General features: G+C 47.2%; 9 protein-coding genes across 9 annotated transcripts; 3 read left to right on the top strand and 6 right to left on the bottom strand.

The window, feature by feature from the left end:
* Nucleotides 1-728: 728 nt before the first annotated feature.
* Nucleotides 729-2,243, bottom strand: DFJ58DRAFT_840877 (uncharacterized protein; the record flags this gene model as incomplete). The annotated part of the gene is made up of 7 exons (XM_041392647.1): nucleotides 729-852; nucleotides 1,049-1,205; nucleotides 1,350-1,591; nucleotides 1,872-1,951; nucleotides 2,055-2,095; nucleotides 2,149-2,176; nucleotides 2,199-2,243. 7 exons carry the CDS (start codon nucleotides 2,241-2,243, stop codon nucleotides 729-731), a joined length of 717 nt encoding a protein of 238 aa, XP_041244571.1.
* A 938-nt stretch (nucleotides 2,244-3,181) lies between these two features.
* Nucleotides 3,182-3,569, bottom strand: DFJ58DRAFT_784729 (uncharacterized protein). The gene has a single exon (XM_041389990.1). It carries the CDS (start codon nucleotides 3,526-3,528, stop codon nucleotides 3,340-3,342), a length of 189 nt encoding a protein of 62 aa, XP_041244570.1. The 5' UTR covers nucleotides 3,529-3,569; the 3' UTR covers nucleotides 3,182-3,339.
* Nucleotides 3,570-7,019: 3,450 nt separating this feature from the next.
* DFJ58DRAFT_702555 (NAD(P)-binding protein) lies at nucleotides 7,020-8,354 on the bottom strand (the record flags this gene model as incomplete). The annotated part of the gene is made up of 7 exons (XM_041383625.1): nucleotides 7,020-7,396; nucleotides 7,448-7,556; nucleotides 7,615-7,705; nucleotides 7,762-7,786; nucleotides 7,835-7,866; nucleotides 7,986-8,222; nucleotides 8,272-8,354. 7 exons carry the CDS (start codon nucleotides 8,352-8,354, stop codon nucleotides 7,020-7,022), a joined length of 954 nt encoding a protein of 317 aa, XP_041244569.1.
* A 959-nt stretch (nucleotides 8,355-9,313) lies between these two features.
* On the top strand, nucleotides 9,314-12,182 carry DFJ58DRAFT_784711 (uncharacterized protein). The gene is made up of 15 exons (XM_041389989.1): nucleotides 9,314-9,597; nucleotides 9,667-9,723; nucleotides 9,786-10,049; nucleotides 10,106-10,159; nucleotides 10,208-10,280; nucleotides 10,328-10,592; nucleotides 10,651-10,675; nucleotides 10,777-10,784; nucleotides 10,813-10,866; nucleotides 10,927-11,028; nucleotides 11,149-11,193; nucleotides 11,239-11,486; nucleotides 11,539-11,700; nucleotides 11,755-11,846; nucleotides 11,900-12,182. The coding sequence occupies exons 1-15, from the start codon at nucleotides 9,521-9,523 to the stop codon at nucleotides 12,063-12,065; spliced, it is 1,692 nt and encodes a 563-aa protein (XP_041244568.1). The 5' UTR covers nucleotides 9,314-9,520; the 3' UTR covers nucleotides 12,066-12,182.
* A 289-nt stretch (nucleotides 12,183-12,471) lies between these two features.
* DFJ58DRAFT_784700 (uncharacterized protein) lies at nucleotides 12,472-13,257 on the top strand. Its single transcript, XM_041389988.1, has 4 exons — nucleotides 12,472-12,981; nucleotides 13,032-13,076; nucleotides 13,132-13,171; nucleotides 13,236-13,257. The coding sequence occupies exons 1-2, from the start codon at nucleotides 12,493-12,495 to the stop codon at nucleotides 13,041-13,043; spliced, it is 501 nt and encodes a 166-aa protein (XP_041244567.1). The 5' UTR covers nucleotides 12,472-12,492; the 3' UTR covers nucleotides 13,044-13,076; nucleotides 13,132-13,171; nucleotides 13,236-13,257.
* A 261-nt stretch (nucleotides 13,258-13,518) lies between these two features.
* Nucleotides 13,519-15,200, bottom strand: DFJ58DRAFT_745285 (Lactonase, 7-bladed beta-propeller-domain-containing protein; the record flags this gene model as incomplete). Its single annotated transcript, XM_041387380.1, has 6 exons — nucleotides 14,677-15,200; nucleotides 14,465-14,616; nucleotides 14,243-14,410; nucleotides 14,064-14,174; nucleotides 13,785-14,023; nucleotides 13,519-13,732 (listed from the first exon to the last, which is right to left on the bottom strand). The coding sequence occupies exons 1-6, from the start codon at nucleotides 14,831-14,833 to the stop codon at nucleotides 13,519-13,521; spliced, it is 1,041 nt and encodes a 346-aa protein (XP_041244566.1). The 5' UTR covers nucleotides 14,834-15,200.
* Nucleotides 15,201-16,031: 831 nt separating this feature from the next.
* Nucleotides 16,032-18,274, top strand: DFJ58DRAFT_341446 (uncharacterized protein). The gene is made up of 13 exons (XM_041379946.1): nucleotides 16,032-16,450; nucleotides 16,513-16,545; nucleotides 16,600-16,619; nucleotides 16,669-16,683; nucleotides 16,739-16,777; nucleotides 16,838-16,866; nucleotides 16,931-16,944; nucleotides 17,002-17,034; nucleotides 17,202-17,261; nucleotides 17,313-17,447; nucleotides 17,506-17,737; nucleotides 17,796-17,847; nucleotides 17,904-18,274. Exons 1-13 carry the CDS (start codon nucleotides 16,345-16,347, stop codon nucleotides 18,105-18,107), a joined length of 972 nt encoding a protein of 323 aa, XP_041244565.1. The 5' UTR covers nucleotides 16,032-16,344; the 3' UTR covers nucleotides 18,108-18,274.
* Nucleotides 18,275-20,128: 1,854 nt separating this feature from the next.
* Nucleotides 20,129-21,039, bottom strand: DFJ58DRAFT_745283 (uncharacterized protein; the record flags this gene model as incomplete). The annotated part of the gene is made up of 1 exon (XM_041387379.1): nucleotides 20,129-21,039. The coding sequence occupies exon 1, from the start codon at nucleotides 20,897-20,899 to the stop codon at nucleotides 20,129-20,131; it is 771 nt and encodes a 256-aa protein (XP_041244564.1). The 5' UTR covers nucleotides 20,900-21,039.
* On the bottom strand, nucleotides 20,927-24,575 carry DFJ58DRAFT_659543 (uncharacterized protein; the record flags this gene model as incomplete). Its single annotated transcript, XM_041382094.1, has 6 exons — nucleotides 20,927-21,772; nucleotides 21,926-22,453; nucleotides 23,262-23,365; nucleotides 24,085-24,274; nucleotides 24,345-24,419; nucleotides 24,471-24,575. Coding segments are annotated over 6 exons (1,848 nt in total), but the record flags the coding sequence as incomplete, so codon positions are not given.
* Between the last annotated feature and the right edge of the window lie 1,490 nt (nucleotides 24,576-26,065).

Genomic DNA, 26,065 nt, shown 5'->3' with positions numbered 1-26,065 from the left:
CACTGGCGTCTTACTGGTGGAGGAAGTCATGGTTCGTGCTCGGAGGTCAACCACGGCAGATCGTGTATACGAGAGAAGTCTGCCTGGATCTTGGAATCAGACCAGGTTATCCGGTAACGGGAATGATTTCTGGTAAGTCCAGAGGCCTATCTCCTTTCAATCTGATGCCTTGTCAGAATTACACAAGCCATAGCTCATGATACAGTGTGCTTACAGGATTCGATCCTTACTCACAAGACAGATAACGTATGCGGAAGCTGCAAAATTCGAGAATATGCCAGAGATCTTTGTGGGTATCTGAAGTCGCTGGTAAGCAAGTCCTCACTTTTAACTGTCTATAGTATCACTCACGGAAAGTAGCTTTTAGACGAGCGCAGTGCTCGATTACCAGGCATCAATGGGTGTCTGGTTGGGAGTGGAGGAAGTTGGGCAGTCGTCCGTTGATGCCGTTTTTTAAGCTGTATCCCATGTGGTAATCGCTTCACAGCAATGAACTTGCTGTGTAGATGAAGCGCTCAGGTCTGCGACCAGCGTTACTCATGTGGTGCTGTGCATCTTCCCATATGTAAGGACTAGGTTCATGGCTATAACAAACATTCGACAGCGTCCTGCACTCCCTCTCCACTCCGTACATTTCTTCCGGCCAATGTTCAAAATCCAGCATACACTAGATGTCGTTTTAACTGTGTATGAGAAAATATGGCAAGCTGATAGGTGAGCGATACATGTCAAGGGTGGTCGTCGAATACACTGATACGGTGCAGAGACTCGGAAGTTTGGATCGCCTCTTTCCCGACAGGTGAAGAGTTGTGCCAACACCACGTTGACACCACGATGCGTTCTTTCGTTGCCCTTCGATCCCGGTAGGACAATCATATCAGACTAGTAATATCTCTCTTCCATGTGGCTTTTGACTGTGCGTCTGCTTTCCATCTGTACGTGCGTCGTGCGGGAATGCCCCACCAAAGCTTATGTTGATCGAAGGCAACAATCAGGAGTTCTTCTGCGAGTGTTGCGTGTGGTACACTAGTGTCGGCACACGTCTCACCATCCTTTGACAGTTTGATCCATGTTCTCAACCGGACGCAACAACTGCTCTGCTACCACCACTCGCCACGCCGAAGAGTCTGGAATGAAGAACATGATAAATCGTCTCTTTTCTCGCTCCTCTACTCCCCAGGCCATACTCGCCCACACAAGAGTCCCTTTGGGGGTGTTTTTGCGACACGAGGCAAAATTCAAATATGTAAGCATTCCTAACCTTTCGACATCCATCTCGTCATCCTGATATTGTCTTGTAGCGCACCGCTAATGTCCACAGTGGAAAAGGCATGAGTTGGAGCACCCACCACATCCTCCTCGCCAGTAAGCCCATGCTGGTGCCTCAAGCAGCAGCACGTTACCAGCAGGGACGTCCAATGCGATCATGTTGCAGACCGGAAGTACCAGTGCAGCTACTAGTGACAGACCCTCTGCCCTATTAGAGGTTGAAAATGTTCCAGACATAAACTGCTTTGCAGTCCTCACAAGGTAGTTCCCGCGTCTTTCACGTATTGGACGCTGGGCTTTCTGTCCTTTGCGAACTTTTACGCTAGAGTATATATCACCACATGAACTGAGTATTTGAAGACACGTGCAATTTGATGTTGCTTCCAATAAATGACTGCCATTGTACTATGATACGCAGCGTTCAGATCAGAGAAAAGTATTGTTGGCAAGTTTCGAACTTGCACGATCCAGGAGGAACAGACTTCGAATCTGTTAACAACTTGGCCATGAGTCTTATGCTTGGTGTTCGAAAGCCTCTCCACGAGCTCATGCCCAAGGTGTGATCATAGAGAAAAACTATTTATTGTTGGCGGGTTTCGAACCTGCACGATCCAGGAGGAACAGATTTGGAATCTGTTAACCACTTGGCTAAGACTAGTTGAGATAGATCGACGAGTTCAAGCTAAAGATGCCAAGTAGGTAAGAGTCTGCCCGACGAATCACGATTGTGCAGGCGAGGACGACAGTAGCTAACTGTAGTGTCGTGAACCGCAAATCAGTCTCACATGTACCAGCTCGCGCAGCCATGCAAGGGCAGTGGGGTATGCTAGGAACCATGGGTGAGTGTACGCGGTGAATGAACAAACTCATTGAACTCACCTTGAGTGCCTCTACATGCCACGACGGTCTTTAGCCAATGCACAACTCACCGTATCACTCGACGGAACCCTCTCTCCACCAGAATCGGGAACCATGGAGCCGGGCCATTCGGGGAGCACAGTAGAAAAATAGTCAATCCCAAATGAAATATATCACCAACCGCCAATGAGATATTCCAATGTTGTTATATATTCGTAAAATGTCGAGTCGACTCCTTTGCGAACCCTCCTCAGTTTGATGTACATACATATGGCAGATAAAATTTGCCTGTAGCCCGTCTTGTGACATCCACACCCCAAAGGATCCAGCAAAAGAGATCGAGGGACATTGATTACATCTAGACACAAAAAAAATCGCTGTCCCCCAATCGCTTTCGCGGAGACGCGAGCACGCTTGCAGAGCTGCAATCCGCAGAAGTAAATTGCGTCGAGTCAGCACATCCTCTGCGAACCCTCTTCAGCTGCATGCATGTATGAACAAACCGATAAAATGCAACCCAAACATCACCATCGATATCATACTCTGCAACAAATACGACGAAAGAGCTATTTCAATCAAATACCTCAAGCCCTATGTTCTCATCTTTTTCGCGACGGGAGCGCACCTGCAGAATTTGATTCCGCGGAAGCAGTTCATGTTGAGTCGACTCTTCTGCGAATTCTCTTCAGCTTAACCCATGTAAATATCATAGATGAACTTGCCTATATCCCGACCATCGCCGGCGTCCCCCGAAAATAAACCCAGAGAAGAAGATCGGGAGAGCATGTTGTCGCCAGCACAATTATGGTGCTCTTTCGATCTTTCTCGCAGATGTGAGCGCGATTTCTTTTTTTGCTTGTATGTATAAGAAGATATTTGGGGGATCAGCGACACATGCGTAAAGTGACCTACAAGATGAGTAAGTATAAATAATTTAATATGGAATCAAATATTCGTAGTACATACTGGTACCAACAATTTGAACCGCGTCGAAGTTCCGAGGTAAGTAAGGGCTTGAACAAGAAGACTAGGCGACAATGGTTGTCGAAATACTCGCATGTCTGCAAGGTGATCTCCGTGTCATCTCCATACAATATCGATATCAACTGTTTCCGTGTCCGTTGGCGTCCAAAACAATCAAGAGCGAGCAACGAAGAAAGGTGAATGCTATATCATATAAAACATTTTAGGCCACCAGGACGGGACACACTTCTAGCGACTGCGTGAGACGAAAATCAAGGCTTCATACCATAATGTTGAAACCAACCAGAGATTGAGGAGGTTGGGAAATAAAATACACACATTCTCGGCGTGAACAAAGGGATAACAATAATTACAAAAGAACCAGATGTAAAGATGAGATAGGTATCCAGAAGCTGCAGTGTTAATGCCCGTCTGCATGCGCGAGAGATGCACAACAGAGAAAAAGAACGAAACGGGTCCGCAGTGGAAGGGAACGTGGCTGCCCTCTGTCTGCACCTAGCGCAGTAGTGTGAGCGTTAAGAGTAGTAGGTGTCGCAGACGTGGAGGGGACGGCAGGCTAAGTCTGCGATGATGCAGCCTGAGCCTGCGATTGACCTTGCTGGTGCTGTGTTTGCGACGATGTGGCATGGGTCTGCGCTTGGCCTTGCGATCGCTGCTGTGTTGGGTGTGCATGGCCACCGGCATGTTGAGGGGATGCGCAGCAGAGAAAAAGTACAAGATGAGACAATAATCGTATGAGTCGTGAATGCGCAGGTTTTGCACGTGGTGTAGTAGTAGCCGGAGCAGGAGGTGCACCAGAGGTCGAGGCATTGGAGGACTGATTTTGTGATGACACCTTGGCTTGGTTATGCGATCGAGTTTGTTGTTGCTGTGCCCGTTTCGCTTTGTCACGTTCTGGCCGGCGAGCAACAAACAGTGGCTGACAGAAAGTCGTTGAACCACGGCAATTAGAAACGCACTGGAAGAAAGACCCACTTTTTTGTCTCGTACTGCAGAGACTTCGACAATAGGAGGACAGCGAGAGAAGATGGACCACCTTGGGCGGTGCTGGAGTTCAAGTACGCCATCGCCATCGCAGTGAGAGTAACGAAAGAGCGATGAAAAGCGTTCGAGAAGTGGTGCGTGAGTATTGCGAAGGTGTTGTGCAGAAGAACGAGGATGGGTATCGCGTGCGGCAGAAGACTGAAAGTACAGAGATAAGAACAAGAACTGGTCAAAAATGCAGACGAGTCACCTGGGCACCATTTTGCACCCCGTCGAAAAAGTTTTGTGGTATTCGACGGACTTGAATAGGTAGGACGTCGCGTAGCATTGCTCTAGAGTGACTAACCTTGAGGTGGTTGAAAAGATTGAAGGAATATAACACGTACGTTCATTAACGACTTTTGAGTTGGGACCTGGGATTGGATATTAGTAAAGCTTTAACCAAAGAATCATAAAATTAACATTAGGAATTGGCAGGAGGAGATCTTCAAGGCCAGCTTCTTTAAGGATGGCGTGAACGTCCCATGCGTACGCGTTTTTGTTTTCGCAACCAGTGACTAGCACCTTTCCATCAGGGGAAAGGGCTGCAGACCACAATTGATCTTCGTGCTGGAGGGGTGGTCCGACTTGGAGATTGGTGTCGAGATTCCATAGACACGCTATTGAATCATTTGATACACTTGCAAGGAAGCGGTTGTTGCGAGACAAGGATATGGCGCTGACAGCTCTTGTGTGACCTTCAAGGATGGCGATCTGCTGCAAAGTGGCAGTGTCGAATATCCTAATTAGCTTGTATGAACCGGAGATAAGCTTCTTCCCGTCCGATGTCCATGCCAAGCTGCGAACTATGTCATCGTGTTTGAGTGTGTTGAGAAGCTCCCCTGTTTTTGCATCCCAGATTTTTACAGCGTCGTCGTCATGTCCGCCTATCGCAAGTTTTGACGAGTCAGGCGAGTACATCACCGCCCACACCCAATTGTGCCCGGTTTTGATTGAAAAGACAGTTTTGCCGCTGTCAACGTCCCAGACTCTTGCTGTCCCATCCCAGGATCCACTTGCTACTCGCTCACCATCTGCACTCCAGCACAATGCTTGCACAACATCAGTGTGTCCTGTCCATTCTGAAATGACCTTCCTCGTCTCAACGTCCCACAACATCACACTGTTATCACCGCCTCCGTTTCCACTTGCAATTGTCTTTCCATTTGGAGACAATGCCATGGTCCACACTTGTGTGCTATTCTCGTCCAGCCATTCCTCGCCTATATGTGCACCGTTCTCTAGGTCCCATAGTCGGAGTGAGCCATCCGACGAACCTGTGATGATGTGTCGTCCGTCAGGCAAGTGCACAACACCGTTTACCCAGTTGGTATGACCTCGCATTGTCTTGCGTGGCGTGATCACTGACGTTTTACTGGTGGAGGAAGTCATGGTCCGTGCTCGGAGGTTCAACTACGGCAGATCGTGAAGTATCTTGGAATCAGACCAGGTTATCTGGTAACGGGAATGATTTCTGGGGAGTCCAGGGGCCTATCTCCTTTCAATTTGATACCTGTCAGAGTCGCACAATCCATAGCTCACGATACAGTGTGCTTACAGGATTCAATCCTTACTCACAAGACGGATAACGTATGCAGGTGCTCCGAAATTCGAGAATAAGCGAAAGATCTTTGTAGGTATCTGAATTCACTGGTAAGCAAGTCGTCGGCTCTAACTGCTTACAGTATCACTCACGGGGATTACCTTTTAGACGAGCCCGGTGCTCAATTACCAGAGATCAATATCAATGGGTGTCTGGTTGGGAGTTGAGGAAGTTGGGCAGTCATTCGTTCATGCCGTTTTTTCCCATGCGTTGTACACGTGTTCGCTTCACAGCAATGAGCTTGGTGTGTAGATGAAGCGCTCAGGTCTGCGACCGGCGCTATTTGTATCTTCCTATATATATGGACTACATTGATGCCTCTAACAACCATTCGACAGCGTCCCGCACTCTTCCACTCCGCACGTTTCTTCCAGTCTATGTTCGAATTCCAGCATACACCGGACATTCCGACCCCAACAATCATATCTTAACTGGGTCTGAGAAGGTATGGCAAGCTGATAGGTGAACGATTGTACATGTCAGGGGCGGTCATCCGAATGATCATCTATATCCATGGATGCTAATCCTTTACCCTAGCCGTGTGCCTATCGACATCCGGTATGGAATCCAGTAAATTTCTCAACTACGTCGCGTAATCGAAGTTGAGAACAGCCTAGGATGGTAGCGAGAAAGTCGACCATCTGTTCACCACTCACCTGGAAAGGAACTTCGTTTTTTGGCGCATGATTCCGGTTTGGCACCATGTAGAGATCAGCTGCTGGATGTTCTCCAACACATATTCAAGGCCTTATCAACTTCCTGTCGCCTTAAAGCAGGACTAATCACTCCCCGTTAACACTAGGGATTTCCTCGCTGTGCTCCTTCGTCCGTTTATGACTTCCTACTGAACTCCCGCACACATTGCAGATGAACCCGACGGCACGGATTTGTGCCACAGGATTTCCTATTGTACGTACTGGAACTTTGTACTTTAGATGTTGTTCCGTTACTTCTGCTCGCCCTATTAGACTCAAGAAACCAGTTAACCCGATAAATTTTTACCGTAATCCAATTCGTGTTTTTTTATATCCTTGTTTATTGTCCTTTGGGGCGGGGCCCTATGTTGGATACTACGTACAATGATTATGCTATCCTATGTGTATGTGTTTTGTCCTTGGGGTGTTGATGCTCTGCAATGGTCCATGCTATATGCAAATGTACATGATAACATATCAACAGGGATAATTGTCCATCATAATCTAGCATCAACTATTCAACACCCCTGGAGGTACGGCTGTCCGTTATGCATCAATCTCAGCTCATCAATAAAACAATACTTCCGTCAAATCCCCTTCTCCTCCAAAAACTTATCCACAGTATCCCAAAGCTCCTTTGCAAGCCCCTCATCCTTTGCCACCTTCGTCGGCTCTGTTAGCTTGCCTACCGGCGTTAGATATGCGCCCTTGTACTTCTGGCGCTGCTCGACCACTTCTTCCGACGCCGCTGCAAACGCTGAGTTATATGCACCCTGGTCTGGATGTAAAAAGAAGAGGGACACGATGGGCTTGACGATGAACTTGAAGTTGGATAGGGGCGGCTTATCGGAAAAGGTGTTAACTGCTCCAGGATGAAGGGCGATAACAGTGATGGGAGAGCCAACAGCGGTGAGATGCCGTTGAAGTTCAAAAGCGTAGAGCATGTTCATGAGTTTTGAAACGCCTTGTGAAGGAATATCGTGAGACAGAAGATATCAAGGGACGACCGACGTACAATACCGCGCGAAGGTAGGGGAAAGCGAACTCTTGAGTTCGTTGTTAAGATCATCAAGATTGCGGAAATGAGTGTCCCCTGATACGAACCGGTGGGCATCTGAAGCGACCTGAGTGGTAGTAGAGAAGTGTGAGTTTTCGGGACGCATGCGGTAAAGTATCACATACGACGACTATGCGGACGTCTGAATTAGGTTCTGCTGCTGTCTGGTCCAGGAGCGGTTGAAGAGTGCGTGTCAGGACGATGTGACTTATTACGCTGGAATGAACGTAGGTAAGTGCTCGGTACATGTTTTTTTTTGCCAGAAGACACACTTGACCATCACTATCTCCTGAACACCTGGGATGTTGTGTAAGTACATCTTTACGGAGCGAAATCAAAGCTTACCATCCGGTGTCATGGTGTAATTCTCAAGCAAACTAATGATAGGGCATTCAGTATCAATCACACCCACGCGAGCTGAAAAGCTTACACTCGCAGCATTGTGAACTGTGATTCATTCAGTATGCCAAAATCATGAATGAATAAAAACATATACTGACTTAGTACATCCAATCTCTTCTCCTGCTTCATAAATTCCTCTGCCGCTTTCTTCGCATTCCGAGGGTCCTTCAAATCAAGTTCCAACCAGATAACATCACCGTTCCCAGGACCCAGGCCCTCTGCTTTCAGTTGCGCGATCGCCTCCTCTGCCTTGGTTTGGTTGCGCGCGGCCATGTACACCTTAGCACCACGGCGTGCCAGGTGCTTCACAGTCGAGTACCCAATACCTGTGCTACAAAGCAGGTGTGAATAACAATCCGGGTCATGTGTGAAATACTCACTTTCCGCCTGTGATAAGGATGACTTTACCAGACAAGTCTGGGAGGTCAGTAGCTGGGTCGAACGACTTTGAGAAGAAACCCATGGTGCTGATAATCTGAGATAAATAAATAAACAACAGGAGGTATAGATATCGAGTGAACTCGAGCACTTGGCTGTTTATATACGTGACGGGGCAGTCGGGATGATTAGATGACAACCGACGGCAAATGCTTTGTCACTGATTCACATAATACGCGGTTGTACGCGTAGTGCGTGGTGCGCAGTGCACTGCATACTAGTACTGTAAGGCTACAGCGGCAGCAAACTAAATTCCAAAGCAACTCCGAGGTATCGGCAAATCCTCTTGTTGGTCCACCGACCTGAAAAGAAGGACGACTGTTTTCCTTCTTCAACATGTGAAAAATGTCAGTCCGTCGGGAGAGCCGCAGCCTGCAGGAATACAATTTGACATGGCCAGCAGAGCGACTGAGTCACCGAATAGGCTTCTGCGACTCAGATATCATCCTTTAGGTTTCACGCTGATGGCAATATCCAGTGGATCACCAGGAGTCGGGACTGATTGCATCAATAGTGGTAGTCAGAGTGGACGATTTTGAGGTGATTCGGCCTGCGATTCAGAAAACGATTTTGGACGCTGAGAATCGGATTTGATGTCGAATCGTGCTGAATCGTCGAAGCGCCTCTGGAGGCGCTTCACGCGATTCTGAATCGGATTTTAGCTGTACCCCTCTTATTTTACAATACAAATGTCTAATTAAATAGACTTATTCCGCAAGCAGGCGTCCGACAGGCATCTCCATTGACTTGGAAAGCTCACAAAAGCACAACCATGATCAATAATATCAAGTGCGTGAAATATATCAGAAAACAGATACTTAAAACATATGTATAACTCACCTTAGGAACTGTCAGTTTTAGTATACATACCTATTTACGAATCCAACCAGAATCGCGTTGAGAATCCGTTCTCGCTGCGGGGTGTTCAAAGTGGATGGCGATTTTCATGCGATTTTCGAATTTTGAATCGTCTCGTAATCACACGCAGAATCGCTTCATACTAATCGTTCACTCTGACTACCACTAATATTAATGCAGCATCTCGTCCACGATGAATGTACAGCATTGCACAGCATTGCACAGTCACCGTACATCATAGTCTACACGTGGTTGGAGCGCTTAAAGGCTGTTCGGCGCTTCAGCTTCAGGCTGGGAAACCTTCAGCATCCCCTTGAATACTGATTGATTTCAATGTCTTCTCAGTCGAATTTCCGAAGCCGTGCCAGAGGGGGGCTAAGCACGGTCTTTAACTACATTTGGGCACCACGGTTCGTCTGCAATGTGGTGTTCTATTCTTTGTACTAATTCAATCATGTCCATCTTCGCCTGTGATTAAGGCTTCAAGGGTCTTCTGCAACTTTGCCGACAAGCCATCCTCTTTCCGCCCTGTCACAGTATGTCTTACCCCGTTAATACTCTAAAGCAGCAAGATGCGAAGGTAGTCACTCCTTAACAGAACAACACCTCATATTACAGTCAGCAGTCCTGGAGGCTCACCAACCCCACAAAAGTCGCCACCTTCATCTCCGGTACCTTCTGCTGGTGCGACCCCGGTCGCTACGGCAAGCGGTGCATGCACCGCATCGAGCAGCAACATTAACCCTTCAAGTTCTGGCATATCTGTATCGTCATGCACAATATCTCCTTCTACTGCATCGATACGCGAGGCGAGGCCTATTCCAGCATCTGATGTGAATCGATACAAGAGGAAGCGGATAATGTAAGTCGGTATGAGACGCTCTCGGCCTCCTTTTTCGATTCTTAATCACGGCCTAGACCCCAAACGAAGGACCCCGTGTTTATCGAGCCGGGGAACAAGGTGTTTGAGGAGTATGTACTCCTTCTGCGGTTGGACTATTGTGAGCTGACGACGCCAAGCAAACCGCCCTCTAGTCGATGGAAACCGCTTGTGCACCCTGAAGGTTCCTTGTATTACTACGACAGCACTTGCGTAGGTTCAGATTCGACACTTCACACAATCATTAACGAAGGCGGCAGCGGATATATACTGATGCTGACTTGTCAAAGCCGTCAACCCTCAGTGCAATCGAGGCATTCGCAGATAAGCTATATAACGATGCACAAACCAACCCAAACATCGATATCACCAGCAAGACGGAATTGGTTGTTGAGGACATTGATGACGCTACCTGCGGCTACTATTTCGTCGAACAAGACACGCGGTGCATCTTCTGGCTAGAACGTTTTGACGCAGAATCCTTGTTCGATAACATCAGGCGAGTGAGGAACATGGGTCATATCAGTGTGTGACTTTTGACTATCTCCCGCATCTTTCTGTATGTTAACATGCACGACTTTAGAATACGCCATTGAAGCTCAGTACTGGTGAGGTCCAGGTATGCTTAATATTTTACGTGACCAGGGTCAGTTTCTGACATCGTGTCAGCCGTTCGTGTGGATTTAATGCCGACTCAAACAACTTCAAGGGCTCACTGTGAACTGTTTTCCACATGAAAATCGAGTGACGCCAGTCGTTCTTGACGAATTAAAACAAATGATTATGCATGCTGCAGCAGGTGATTTCCGATGTCACGTTGTATCTCCTCGAGCGAGAAGTTGATGTTTGTGAACCTCAGTGACCATCACGTCTGTGACGTCTGTCGCTCCGTTTGAGAGAGACGAGCTGGAGAAGATGCTGGACCTCGTTAAGGAGATCGAAGGTACTAGTTCTGGTAAAGGTTTGCGTACACAATCCAGATGACTGATGCTTTTCTATGACAGGAACCCTCGAAGGAGAATTTACGCACACGAGATGTGTCGTGGGTGCGTTTTCATCCTGAACGATGTGCTTCCCGAAGTATGTTTAAACCATCTTCTTTCAGCTCGATTCATGTCCGAGTTCAGTGCGTAACAAAAGACTCTACCGGCTTTCGCTAATATTGCAGTAGTCAAAGCGAAGTTCTTCAATTTCTGTGGACAGCCAGGTGCAAGGCTGGATTCCGACCAGACAATCTACTTCAAGGGTCATGATCATCAGTCGCTCTTGTTCATTGTTGCCTCTCTTCTGCTCTTTGGCGCCCCTCATACCCACCAAGAAGATCTGAAGAAGATATGGGTTGATAGGATCATTAATCGCGTCCTCTGGAATCAATTCATCGGGAAACTTAATGACGAGTGGGCTGGATTGGCGCTCTCGGTGAATCGTTATCAAAACATGTGAAGTCGGCAATACTTATGAATTACTCTAGGCAACAGTTATTCTCAATGCCAACGTGGCCTTTCTTGCAATTCCATCTGTACAAGACACCGCCAAATTGCTAAGCTACCTATCAGTGGTTTGCAGCATTGCAGTCGTCCTCCTCGTACTTCTCCTGGTTCGTCAAAACCAAAAGAAGGATTGCGAGCGAGCTGTACGAGAACCAATTAAATACCATCGTTCTATCAAGGACTGACCCAGAGAATAGGTCACACTTCTGAAATACGTGTCACAATCTTTCTTTGACATGGAAGCGCTAGCCATAACGTATAGCTTGCCATATGGACTGTTGATGTGGGCGTAAGCATTCATATTACCACATGAAGAACTTTGTTGCTGAACCCTCGCGATAGCCTACTGTGTTTTGCTGCGGGCTTTGGCAATTTGATCTTCGGAACTGAAGGCCAATGGACGCGTGGTGCCGTGGGTTTTGCTGGATCACTTGTCGTCTGCTTCGTGGCGTTGGTAGCGCAGATAGGGAGACATCAGATCTCTTCGGAAGATGAGGAAACTATGTAATAGCTTGTATATTGACACGGTGAAACGAGTGCCAGTGAATATTGCTGACGTGGATGCTGAAAGAGCTCGAGAAACTCAAGTAATAGGTCATGGCAAGATATGTAACACGCCAATTACACACCGACAACATACTTAGTCGAAAAGATAAGGTCTGCGAGATGAAAGTCAAATGCTGCGGGCATGTGACAAATAAAACCACCAGGGTGATTGAGATCTCAGGAGCCTTTTCAACGGAGTGAAGTAGCCAATTGGGTTATCATATTTAAGGGCCTCGCCAAATATCACAGCCCTTACCTAAACTTTTGACCATCGTGGAATTGATGATCCGGAGCAACATCCAATCGCGCCGGTCACGTGTATGATCACGTTCCCGAACCGCGCTTGCTTCCCGCAGTCCCGTGAATCAGTTCATAACTCGGTCTTCCATATGCCAGCTTTCCGTGCGCTCAAAACGCTCGTGCGGTCGCTATCCACCACCGCCAGATCCACACCGGAGCTCGTTGGCACAGCCCCTTCGCACCGGTGCTACATCTTCTTGCATACCCCACAGCCGCCTAGCGAGTATCCCGCCAAGTACGCAACCCCCGTCCAACGCGCACTCCTTCTACGCACCGCTAAATGGGGCGGGTCTGTCAATTTTGCGTGGTCTAAGGACCAACAATCTATCTGTGCACGACCACCTGGGGAGGAGGACAAGCAGGAATATCATCTGACAGCGTTTGCGCATCCGCGGGGAAAGCTTGAGACTACTGTGTCCATGGACAATATTGAGGAGGTGGAAGAACAGTTGAGGGTGCATGCTGAGGGTGTCTCTGGTGCTACGTCCTCGAGTTCAGATGATGTGCATTTATATATCTGTACTCATGGTGCGCGAGATTGTCGGTGCGGAGACACTGGGGGAGCAGTTGCCCAGGCCGTAAGGGATGAGCTCCTCAAGCGCAGAGATGCTGATCCGAGTGATCCCAGTACCTGCATTAAGCTTGCAGAAGTGGCACATGTCGGAGGACACAAGTATGCACACGTCGCATCCTCTTTACCAAGCCTGATCGCTCATACACAATCCTAGATATGCAGCAAATCTCCTTGTGGTACCCGCACGGAGAATGGTATGTTTGACGGCTGTTAATTGTGTGTTGTTGCGCATGCGTTTATCTTATGTTAATTCTACAGGCTAGGTGAAGTAGGGCCCGAGGATGTTCCAGAGATTCTAGATGCGATTCTGGCATTACCAGCACGCCCGCGCAACACCGACGAAATACCCATTTGTCCTCGTCATTGGAGAGGTCGCATGGGAATTGAGCAAGGACGAGCAGGTCCAGCTGTTTCAGCGAACTTACTCATGATACATAGCGCGCATACCATAGTACCAGTATCACACCTAGATCTAGAATCATGCATACGTATTCTATATTAGACAGCAGATCGTCTGCATTGATACAGAGTGCGTAATCCTCTATTGTTTCAACCATACGAAGCTTGTACGTGTCGGAAGCTCTGTATTCACTGCAACCTCCTCCAAATTTGCGCCTCCCTCTGTTCGCTTGAACACCTTGACGCCCGCAGTGCCCCGCATACCGGCAGCCACGATATACGCATCACCTCCCTCGCCGGCTTGCTGCCCATGCATCATGCCGCGAATCTGGTCTAGGCCCGTGTATACCTGGTTCCTTAGGACCAGCTGGTTATTCACGTTCTCGAAAATGGCGATCGTATCCCCACGTGGGTCCTGTACACCAGTGGTTGCGGTTCGAGGTGTAGATGTAAGGGGTCGGGAACTCAGCTGTTGGAAGTGGGATAAGGACTTCGGCACCTGCGAAGCTGGAGCCTGCAGGTTGATACTGTGGGGACAATGGAACGTTGGAGATGAGGGGAGTGGAGAAGTTGGGGTATGCGGGGAAGTCTTGGAGTGTCAGGGTACTTGCGAGCTCGTGGACTGTGTAGAGCTGGTTCTCTGTGTGCTGGCTTAGTGAGAGAGAATGTGAAGGGAGATGTTCTCACCGTAAATCTGAATGTGCCGTGGGCCGCTGCCGATCGGCTGCGCGATTTGACCGTGTACCGAGAAGTTACCTGTGACCCGTTCTGGCCGAGACGCCAGATTTTGTCGTTGCCCTTTAAAACAGCCACTCGAGGTGAGTGGAAAGGCCACAAATCACAAATGAAAAGGCCCCAAAACGTACCTTGTCAGGGATCAAGAGCTCCTCGCCGTATTGATATGCCATATGTGGTTCGGACACGCCCTGCGTTCCAGTGGTTGGGACAGGGAATGTCACAATGGTGCTGTCATTGGTGGAGAAGTGCAACGGATCTGTGGTCGTGGGGATCACACGCGCAGTTCCGGAGCCGTACTGATATAAATTCAGCATCAACTTGAAAAAAGAAAGAAAGAAATCATGGCGTACGTTGGCTATGGCTACCTGACCCGTGGAGAGACCGCCGCAATACGGCGGGCCACTCCCTCCAGAGTATGCAGTATCGACAAGGGTGAGTGCTCCTTCAGGTCCCGACCGTGAATGATTGTAATGCGCCTGTAGGGACGTTCTCGTTGGTTGCACTATGTAATCAATCAAAGCCATTAGCGGAGACGCGCAGATACTAACACGAGGACACGCACTAAAGAATACTCTTGTTCGTAGGTGCGAGATTATCCACGATGGATTGCCGCCAGTGATGTACTGGTTCAAGTATGTCAAATTGTTCGTCTCACTATTGAACATATACGAGGCGATGTAGGAGGTGTATCCTCCTGCGAGGATAGTAAATTTCACCATGGGTATTGGTAACAAGAAAAGTGAAAACTAGCGAGAGCCTCAACGATTACCGGCCCTCACGACCAGGCTTTATATCTGCCTCGATAAATTTCGTCATCAAAACATCATGTCGTGGAGGGTAGCCATACGCTCTTGCAGATTCACTAGTCACGTTGAGAACGAGAAGGTAGCGCATGACTTGCTTCGTGAAGCGGAAATAGGTGTGTAGCGCGCCTGTCGGAAGAGCTCAAGAGACCATGGAGACCATCGATCATGCATCATAGACTCGTGACCAGTCCCGTCTATGCATGCGCAAATGGTGTTGTCAAACGTGTGAGTACTATAGTTCTTGGCAGCCTTGGCTCTTGCAAGCAAAAAATTTCACGCCCGCGTGATCAAAAAGGAACCACGTATATACCAGAAATTTGGAAAGGACCGTCCGTCCCGTCCGTACCGTCCTATCCAGATATTGCATCTCCGAAATCAGAATTTATTTTCGGAACTTTTCGGCCACAGGGCAATGGGCCTTGCTTGTTGTCGTTCGTCGTGATCACGCAAACGATGCATCAAACTTCAATATTCAATTTCGGCCTCAGGGTGTACACGCCCTGGACGCTGCTCATGGTCGTGCAACGAACTATCAATCTGATTCCTTCGAACGATGCCCACCTTGACATGCACTTTGGGTCACCGCAGTCTTCTCTAGCACCGAAAGTTGCTCGTACCCATCAGCGCACCACAAGGCGCAACTTCCAGCGTTAACGTGCTGTGTCATGTACTTTTTGGTGGCTGTTAGAGCACATGCATCAACAGAGCTGTACTCAGCCAATTCCATCCTTTGGCAGACCATCTCCACCCCCGAAACCTTGTACTATGATGAAGCTCTGCATGATTGGTGCAACTCATGCGACATCACACTGGTAAAAAATTTCACGCGCGCGTGACCAAAAAGGGATCACTGACTCGAAGTCACAGACGCGACATTCTAACAGCTAGTACGGTTGTACTATGATGAAGCTCTGCATAATCGGCGCGGCTCATACGACATCAAGCCAGTCGAGAGCTAGCAGTTGGAACACCTTTGGCGGACTCCACTGAGGAAGTTTCAGGTATTACTAGCATCCAGTCGGTAGGCGCCCACCGTGCATTTCAAAGGGTGTGCACGTCTGCTACGATGCTTTTTTGATCCAATTTTGATGATACGCCCCTTTCAGCATAGTCTTGCGAGAATTGAACGTTTGAACTGTGGTACGTTGCTACGTTATGATCAGTGGATGGTGCAACAGAATAATGGACAATGGACCAAAAACTGATGCAGAACTGCCGAACATCGTCACTATTTTTATAGATTTCCCACTTGCTGGCAGGTTTTGACTGGGTGCATCAGTGCCACAGACTTCACCGACTGATTTTCAGCCCCTTTGAAACATTTCGCACGTTTCATGTTTCATCGATGATCAATCAAGATTCTCACTCAAGGAACTGAAGTACTGATACCCAGACTGACCACTACAAAAGCGCTGGGTGGTGGCATGTCTGCACAACTCCATACGCCCCATCCAGATATGACCTCAGTGTCAAACTATCCTGCATGGCTGTCGTTTATCAGTGCTTCTAATCTTCTAAACTATATCATAGGTCTGTGGAGAGCAACTGGGATGAAGATGATGACGTCTCACTATCACTGACTGGTTTTGCAGTTGTATCTTCTGCCGTGATTGTATACGATTGGGGTGAGCGAAATACTACTATCCGAGGGTATCTTTAATATTTATACGGAATTCAAGCATTAACATTCGGACAAGAGGTAAGTCGACGTCATCGGCGCAGCTATCTCACTGAGGATGCTTTAACAGTTCGAACTGGTCTGGGTAAGCAAGGTCTTATATCAGAAGCAAACTGAATCATGCAGTTGACTCGGAGCAGATGCATGTCTGGTCCTTCATGACCGTCCTTTATATTTGTGTACGTTATGTTATGAACGCAGTTGACGTGTTGTGCTGAGTCGACTTCAATGTATGCTAGGTGCGCTACATTGGAATTCTATATTCTGTGTAAGTTTGCAAGGGTAACCAGTTGACACTGCAACCGTATTAACAAGCCATATCTCACAATTAGGATCGTCATAATGGGTACGTATTCCCCCAAACATGCTATGTTTGTTTCTTCTAACTAACAGCCGCATGTAGACTTTCTCCCATCCTCGGTGACAGACGTAGTGGGTGTTCTGCACCGATGCCTCCCATTCCTATTAAGTTACTAACTAAACTCCTCCACAGGAGTGAGTGACATTTTCAGCCGCTCTGTTATGTTAAACATAACGACTGCAACAGCTGTAAGTTCATTTGAAGCGTCAATGTCCCATGACATCAGTAACCTGGGTTTTCAGGCCGTATCTTCTACTTCGTAAAAACATGTTCACCTGTTGTCGTCAATGCTCTGCTGGGTGGTGAGCTCATCTGTGGTACCTTACTGATACTTAACTAAAGTATCTTGCAAGTCATCATCATGATTCAGATACATGCTATGTATCAACGATCCAAAAAGATGCTCGTCTTTCTTGTTGTATTTTTGTTGGCTTCCACGATCGCCTCCGGCATTATCACGATAATGGCAAACATCGGTGTTTCAGTAGGTAAGCTTTAATTATTGATGAAACCTACAAACACTTAAGACTCATGGACAAATACCAGACGAATTCGTCTTTCTTGGCTACCGTATGTGTGTTTACACAGCTGACACATACCATTTGGATCTGGAAAACGAGATTTTGATACCCACCGCTATATGGGAGATCCTCGCTTTTGTTCTTGCAATCTGGATTGTCATAAAACACTTCCGTGAGCTGCGACAATCTTCGACAGGATTGACCATTAGGGACTATTTCATGGTGTTAACTAAAAGTCATGCGTTTTATTTTGGAGCGTGAGTCCAGTGATTTAGATGCTATTGTCTTGTTTCGCTGAAGTCCCGCATGTGTTAGCTTTGCTGTCGTCACTTGCTTCAGCCTAGGTTCACTGTCTACAGATGACTTGGTGCACCAGCCTGCGACTAAGCATCTATGTCTGTCCACTCATCATCATTTCTACAGAACTTACCGTCGGCAGAAAGTATCTTTATTACTGCTGTTCTCCCAATCGCCCAGGTTTTGCAGATGTTTGTGCTGGGACCACGTCTGATCCTCGGCATTCGCGAATATCACGCTAAACTTGTGGCCAGGTCCGACGGGGGAACAGACATGACGTCCATTTATTTACAGGCTGGTGGCGATATGTTGGCTGGTGGAGATGTTTAGCACGGCGATCCAAATGATCAACCATGGTTATTTGGAATTTCGTCGTAGTATTTATTGGAGTTTCGTTGTGGTATTTATTTGGTGTTCTTGAGTGATTTGGAGGATAGAATTAAGTAGATTGGGAAAACCACTGCCATGCTATTAGAATTATCATTAATTATCTCCCATCTACGCTCAATAAGCTCAGGTAAAAGAATTTCGTCACATCATGTGATGCTACTAGACGCGCATGTCACGTCGCGTTGTCACAGCATCCATGACAATTTCAACTTTGTTTCTCCCCGTAAAGAGGTTGAAGAATCAAGAGACTCTACGAGATATTATTCTCCAAGTTGCCAGAGCTCGAGCTTGACGAGAACAATACTGTGCACATGGTGAGACCCTGCAGACAACATAGCATACATGCTCATCTATGTGGCCTGGGTTTTTTTTTCCCGGCGCTAGGCCATGATTGATACTTGAAATGCTGGACAGCACATTACTCGAAGCATGCGTCCACGATCGTTACTAAGATTGATTCATTACACGTTTTCTAGAATACTGTTTTCGAGCGCAGTGCTGCTAGAGCTGTCCTTGTTGCAAACAATTGCAGTTGTTATTCAACCTTTACACAGATGGATACATTGAAAGTCAAGGACATTCAAGATTGGATCGGTTCCACCACGAGTGTGCCTAAAGCCTTGTTGTGGAGTAGATTTAACATGCTCGAACAGAATAAAATTGCAAACTGCCTTCCCTTTCCGGATGTGATTGCCCCTTCGTCTTCTCTTTGTGCAAGTGCAATAGCATAGATTGATGGAGCCGTCATGGAACTGCTTGAAAATCAGACAGCATATTATGCTCTATAGGCTACCGTCTATCATACCATGATGGTTAGAAATGGTAACTGACCCTCTAAAATGACGCTCACTCTTTGAATTTTTCTGGCAGGCACACAACTGTACAAATTTTGAAGAGGCACTCCTATCTTGGTGCGGTTTCTGCAAAGCGTTGTGCAGCTACAGTGAAGTCACCACACGCAAAGGCAACCTCGTTGAGTCCACGGATGTTGGGGGATGTGTGCGCAGGTCGCCTTGTATATTGCAGCGTTCAATTGCGGCAGGCTCGCAGCGTTAGGATGAGACTCGGCCCTGTTGTACTTGTCTGCAGCAAGCTCGGTGCATGCAGAGCTTGTACGAGGAAAGGGTGACGCAGTGAACAGTCTGGCCTTCTCGAGATACATGACACTAAATGCAGGCTCACCCTCAGACAGCTTAGCCCTCGGACCAACCAGCTTCAATTGAAACTATGTATCAACTCTCCCCTATCCAATGTCACATCATCAGCTGTTACTTTGTCTTCAATACATGCCATTCCAACATATCCCCTTCTAAAATCTTCTGCCCCTTCTCAGCTCAAAGCCAAATCCATTCGCATCCTCGACTAATAGACCATCAAGTCTACTCCATCGTTCAGGAGAGCTGATAGTCATATGTTTCTTCCATCTTCCTCTCTCTCAGACATACTGGATGCCAACGAACGTGGATACCATACATCAGACCAGCTAGATCGTCGGTGACCTCTGGGTGGGCGAGCCAATAACTGTGAATTGCAGGAAAATGGCTGCAGTGACCCAAGGGCATGAAGAAGACCTAGAACGTGTGATCAACTTGTGCTCGCACAGAAATCGTCAAGCCGATGAGGACCCCCGCTGTCGGAGACAACAGGTGGAATAGCTTTGCAGTGGTTGCCAATGTGAGCCTGTGTCACTTCGATCGTGAACGAACAATCCTGATGCAGATGCACATGGCATACTGAAAGAGCATGATCATGCCCATCTGATAGAGAAAGTGTGATTCGTGAAGCAGAGAAGCTCGAGCGGTCTGACACCTAGAATCTAGGACTAACACGAGACCTTCAAAGCCTTGCCGTATATCGATAATCTAGTGTTTATCTCATTACTGCCTTGCAGGTCACCATGGATATAATAGGATGATAATGAAACTGTTCGTGAAATACAGTCACAGGCTAACGTACACGATCTACGTAGTATTATTCGCAAATGGTGACATACCCCTTAGGAATAACACCCATCCTTTGAATTGGTCCGGTAAAGTATCCAACAGCAAGCAACTATACAAATGTTGAGGGGACACTCCCATCTCAGTGCACAAAGACCTTGCCTCTTCAAAGTGTAGGGTAGCTAGAGCAAAGTTATTACTCGCAAATGCAATCTCCCCCAGTCCACGCTTGCTGAATGCCTTGAACGTCAGATCGCCTTGCATGTCGCAGGCTTCGATCGTGGTGGTGAAATAAGTCTCAGCCCTGTCGCACTTGCCTGCGGTGAGCTCAATACATGCCGAGCCGTAAGATTGGTGGAGGAATGTGCGTGCACTGCGCAGTGAAAAGAACTGGAAGGGCTCTGATGCTTTCTGGATGAGCTCCCTCGCAAGGTCACAATTCCCTTGCTTGCTCGCAACAACAGCCTTTCGCACGGTACACCAAAGGACGCCATCCGAATGTTGTCCATCGAAAATCCCCACGAGCGTCTGCAGGTTATCCATTGCATCGGACAACCTGCCTTCACAAAATGCTATTTGTGCAAGCCCCTCAAGTGCATCCCTGTGGTCAACGAGATCTCCAGTACTTGGACATTGCCGGAAAAGGTCTTCTAAGCGGGTGTGCATCTGGACAGCGTCTCCCCCCTGATAAAATTTGGCCCGACAGTGCCAAATCTTGGAATGCAAGCCCCAGACATGATCTTCCACGGACTTCACAAATAATTCATCAGTAGATGCTGGGAATATGAACATTCGGGCCTTATCCAAGAAAAACCAAGCTCAGGCTTTCATTGCTTCACTGAGAGACTCCCAAGAGCGGGAGTGCTGAAGATTCTCTAAGAGCTTCTCGGACAGCATAAAGCGACCTTGAGCTCTCAGCGAGTCTGCACGAGTTATAAGACAATCCGCCATCCTCTTGGGGTCGCCAGCCGTGAGGCAGAGCGCCTCGGCAGCTTGAAAAGCTTGTGATGCTTCGGCGAGCTGAGAAAGGGTGTTGTACAGCCATGCAAGAGTTAACAAGCAGTTTACTTTTAGCGTCCACATAGAAGAGTTGTCAGGAATACTGAAAATAGCAGGGGTAAGAGTAGTTGGGCGAGGCAGATGCCACCGCAAGCGCTCCGAAAATAGCCAGCAAGCGTTATAGGTCTCTTCTGCATCATCCGGGATATCAGCAAGGTTGAAAGCAACTACTTGCTCAATGTTTAGGTGATCCGAAGTAATGGTATTAGCATACTTGTTGCGTTCTTCCGAACAGGATTCGATAGTGCGATAGTAGAAGGCACGTATGTCTTGCAAACACCTGGAGTCATGTGCTTGCAAAGAATCTTGCACATAATGCCGAATGGGGGCGAGCATCTTGAGGAAGTTGTCTTGACGATAGACGAGTGATTGTATGCAGAGAACATCGCATATAGTGTCGACTTGCGGAAGCGATGGCAACAAATCACTAGCCAAGTCTCTGTTAAGACCCTGGGGCAAGAAAGCAATGATGGCCAAAGCACGAAGACCATCTTCGCCAAGATTCTGAATCGAGGGTGAGCTGAGCGACAGCTGCATGGTGTTGGATAAGCTTTGCAGCTTCCCCTTGCCGCCATCAAGTACCTTGCTACGTAGATCGGTCCATCTCTTGAGCAGCGTGGTGGGAGACCAGTCACTTTGTTGTGCAGCATTTGCGAGTATGTTGATGCAAAGGGGATGAAAATCCAATTCCTTCAGCAGGCCTTGTATGTCTTCTTCGGCTTTGCTACGACTGGCATGATGATAAATTCGAAAGAATACTGCTTGGGCAGAGCTCAAGTCCAGTGATGGAACATCCTTTGTTATCCATTCCACGTTTGGTGCATTCCTTCTACTGTGTGATGTGAGAACCAGAATGACGCCAGGGATACTAGCTATTTCGGCAATGGCCGGCGGTATGTCTCTGAGCGCCAACGATGCGCTGGCCTCTTCAAAGGTCTCAGCATTATCCAGGACAATGAGGGTGCGGGCAGAACGAAGAAAGGTAGATATCTGGCACAAGGGATCAGCATTGGAGATCTCTATGCCCAGGGCTCCCGCAAAATGCGCCATGAAAATTTCGAGAGTGATGGTCGAAGGCTTCAGCCCATCGTAAGTTACAAAGAAGCGCCTATCAGCAAATTTGTCCCTGACAAGTGGCTCATTGATGATGGCTTTGGCCAATGAACTTTTTCCCATGCCTCCAGTGCCGATCAACGCCAAATGCTTATCATTGACGACAAGGTTTGTCAACTCTGCCACAAGAACATCACGGCCAAACAGCATGGCAGGCCGTGGTGGAGGCTCGATCTGGCGATTCCTAATTGCATTTAGAGGACATGCATAACCTGCCAGAAATAACAACATACTTTGGAGCATTCATACTAGGAACATTGCCCACAAGTTCCAAAGCCTTCTTCACAGACTTCATGTCAATCGCCACACCAGCAATTGCTTCAAACTTTGGATGCCATTCAGCAGCAAAGTTGAGATGAAGTTACACAGACGTTGTCTTAATAACCGAGGGTCTTATATAAATACGTGTAAGAATGTAATGACACCACAATTACACTGGATAAGACTTCTTGCCAGTCCTTGATTAACACGGTCTACGACTTTTCTTCTTTCGTGGTAGATAACGTGTGAGTTCTTGGGAGGCTCACTAAACCAATCAGTCAGATTAACTTAGCCGGAGCTTTATTATCTCTGATTGAAACTATGGGATTGTCTAGGATATACCGTCTAGACACTTGAACTGGTTTCCTGAATATACGGTTAACTGTTGAGAAGCTGGTCTCAAATGTGACTACGTGGACCAAAGCTCGTGTTGGTCAATATACAAATACCTGGTGAGAACGCTGGTCTCACAAATAACAACAATGACAAATAAAAAAAAACAATGACAAATAACAACAATGACCAAAGCTCGTGTTGGTCAGTATACAAATACCTGGTGAGAACACTGGTCTCACAAATAACAACGGTGACCAAAGCTCGTGTTGGTCAGTAAACACTACGTGGTGAGAACACTGGTCTCACAAAACTGGGTTTCTATCGCGAGAAACTTACGTAATCTCAAGGGAAACACTTTCCCTGCACTTGCCTGGACAGTTCTTACAAAGGAAATGGGCTTTGTAAGCAGCAATTTGTTCAGACTGAAGCTTCTTAGGTGAGAGTTCAATTTGCTCAAGTGGGAGTTCTTGAATGCAACAAGTGGGAGATCTATTTTTTTTGGGGGAGAATGGGCTCTCCTTATATACATTTTGTGTGGGAATATTATGTAAGTAAAAAGGTGATGTAATGACTTCAGAATGTGAGAAGAATATTCCAAAAACTGGAGCAGAATGTTCTAGCAGGTGCAAAAGAACATTCCAGAATATTCATGGTGGGATAATGACATCATTCTGAGTCACTATGAGTCACTATGAGTCATTATGAGTCATTGGAATGTTCTAGCAAATTCCATGGAACATGACATCATTATGACATCACTATGATATCATATCTTTCAACCAAAATACCTGCAGGAGTGTAGGTGAAGTCCTATGACATCATTATGACATCATACCCTGTAGGTACAATTTTATGAAGCATCTGATTAGTCAGAGCATCCTAATAGAAAAGTAAAGTAAAGAAACACTAGAGAAAACAACTCAGAAATAATGGAAAGCCAAAGTGAATAAGCCAAATGAAAGGCAATACCTTAACCTTCATTTTTGCTTCTCATATCAACTAGGTCATTATGTGATTCCCATCTCACATATGACTTTTCTTCAAAACATGGTGGATTCATGAATCACTGAGGGAAAACTGAAACTATTGGACCAAGGTTTGATACCAAGGTATGGGTTGACTAGTCTGAGGACTAAGCTAACAGACTTTGTCTTTTAGGGGGATACCTAGTAGTCATGTCCATGCATGATTCCCAAATCATGCAGGACAACGTACATTGAACAGTCCGAGGACGCGATCCAAGTCCTTTTCCCATGCAGCGATCTTGTCACGATCAATCGTGACAGCGAAGAGCCTCCTCAAAAATCTTTGCTCCTTCTTTGACTCTACGTCGCTATTGATGTAGTTTACTGATCTGGACAGTGCCATCAGATTCTGGCGATGGCAACATTGATTTGACTCACATGTTGAGCTGAGACAATGCATGCCCCAAGTATCACAGGTCATCGCCGGTAGCACCCTCGGTCACTCTTTCAAGAATTTCCTTGATGGTCTCGCACTTGTCGGCTATCGCTTTGAAATCGGACTTGTTCTTGATCACCGACTGTATAAACATAGGTCTTCACCAATCTGTCTGAGAGTTAGGTCAACGCACCTGTGCAATAGTCAGAATGTTTGCAATTGTTCCGAGGATGCCTTGCGCTAACGCAATAGGAACAAGATCTTTCGTAGTGTTGATGGCGGCTATAGTGACATCCAGTAGCTCACTATCATCCTGGGACTGCTTGGTTTCAAAAGAGGGTTGTTTAGCATGCGGACCGTTCTATTATGTTAGATCAGATATACGAAACGTAGATGTGTGCCTTCTTGCCTTTAGTTGTCTGGACCCTCCAGCCTTCGGCTTATTGGATGACATCGCCTGGGTTCGTGTGGTGGTTCGGATTGTAGTGTGTTTCAGTCACCGAACGAGCGCCTCTATCTATATCAAGGTGGAGGGTGAGAAACTGCACTGCTTGACTGCATAGCCTGACTGCGTACCAGGCGTCTGTCATGTCAAGTTCAAGCCGGAACTCGAGGCAGATTTGGGAGGGGATATTTGCGTCTGACAAAACCCTCCTCCCACTAATCGTGGGAGAAGGGGATACCACATGCAACAGCTCCCCTAGTTATTCTAGTTCCCACCTTTGCACTCTCCCTTCCTGTAGCTCGTGTACCAAAGAAGACCTTGCCGCCCTCTCAGTTCATACAGACAGCTGTTGAATTAGTCGCGGCTACATTTTCCCAGTCATAGAAGGGTTACGGTTTCTCCCTTGGGACACCTTTCCCCATTCAGCTCCTTCACTTGAGTCATAACAGCAAGTTCTTGCTCCCTGCTCGCCTGAGTGATCGTCGGTAGACGCCATGTCTTGAAGACACACTCAGCACGATTTGACAAAAACGGGCCTGGAGGACGGACACCCGTACCTAGTCTTAAATAGAGGTGCGAGGAGAACGGAAGATTGGAGAGGGAAATGTGACAGAGTAGATTTAGAACCAAGGTTTCTCGTCGCGCCAATGTTGACAGCTTCGTAGAAATGTTTGAATGATCCTGTTCAAATGAATAATTGGACTATTCATACATCACTCTGCATTCCTGTCGACACTTGGTGCATCACAACAAAGTGCCCGAGTCTAGTTAAGCTTGTCTGCGTGTAGCACCAGCGCGCACTCTTCACATTACATATTAGTGTTCGCAAGGAGCGCACGCCTGTCACGACTAGACCATGCTCGATCGGTCGTTCGCCGCCCATCCCATCTAGGAGCGCTTGTGCAGTCCATCGGGACGTTTGTCATGCACGGATCGTTATCCTTATTGTTTAGACGCCCAAGCGTTTTAAATATCCTTGGGGTGAAAGCGATTGTGCTGGCAGTGTTGGCGAAGAGAATGATTGTTATAATGGTCCTCATGCTTAGAATCAAAAATGAGGATGAAATGATGAAGTCGACCGCCAAAGACGAGTGGGTGAACTGAGCTAAGAAAGTCAAATACGTAACCGGCGCATACCTAGCATCTACTAAATACAACGCGCACGTACTACATAAATTCGCTATCGCTATAACTTCAAAGAATTTTGATGATCATTTTGATCTGTATTAAATCGACGTCTACCATCCACCCCCTAGGTCGTACTCATCGTGGTAGATGTTGTACCCCCCTCTGATGTCTATGAAATCCCGCTCTTGCGAAAACTCAGTAAGGGTAGCACAACT

This window comes from Suillus subalutaceus, assembly GCF_016647625.1.
Source record: "Suillus subalutaceus strain FC151 chromosome Unknown DFJ58scaffold_44, whole genome shotgun sequence".
Classification (NCBI taxonomy): domain Eukaryota; kingdom Fungi; phylum Basidiomycota; class Agaricomycetes; order Boletales; family Suillaceae; genus Suillus; species Suillus subalutaceus.
This window is presented reverse-complemented; position numbering and strand designations above follow the sequence as displayed.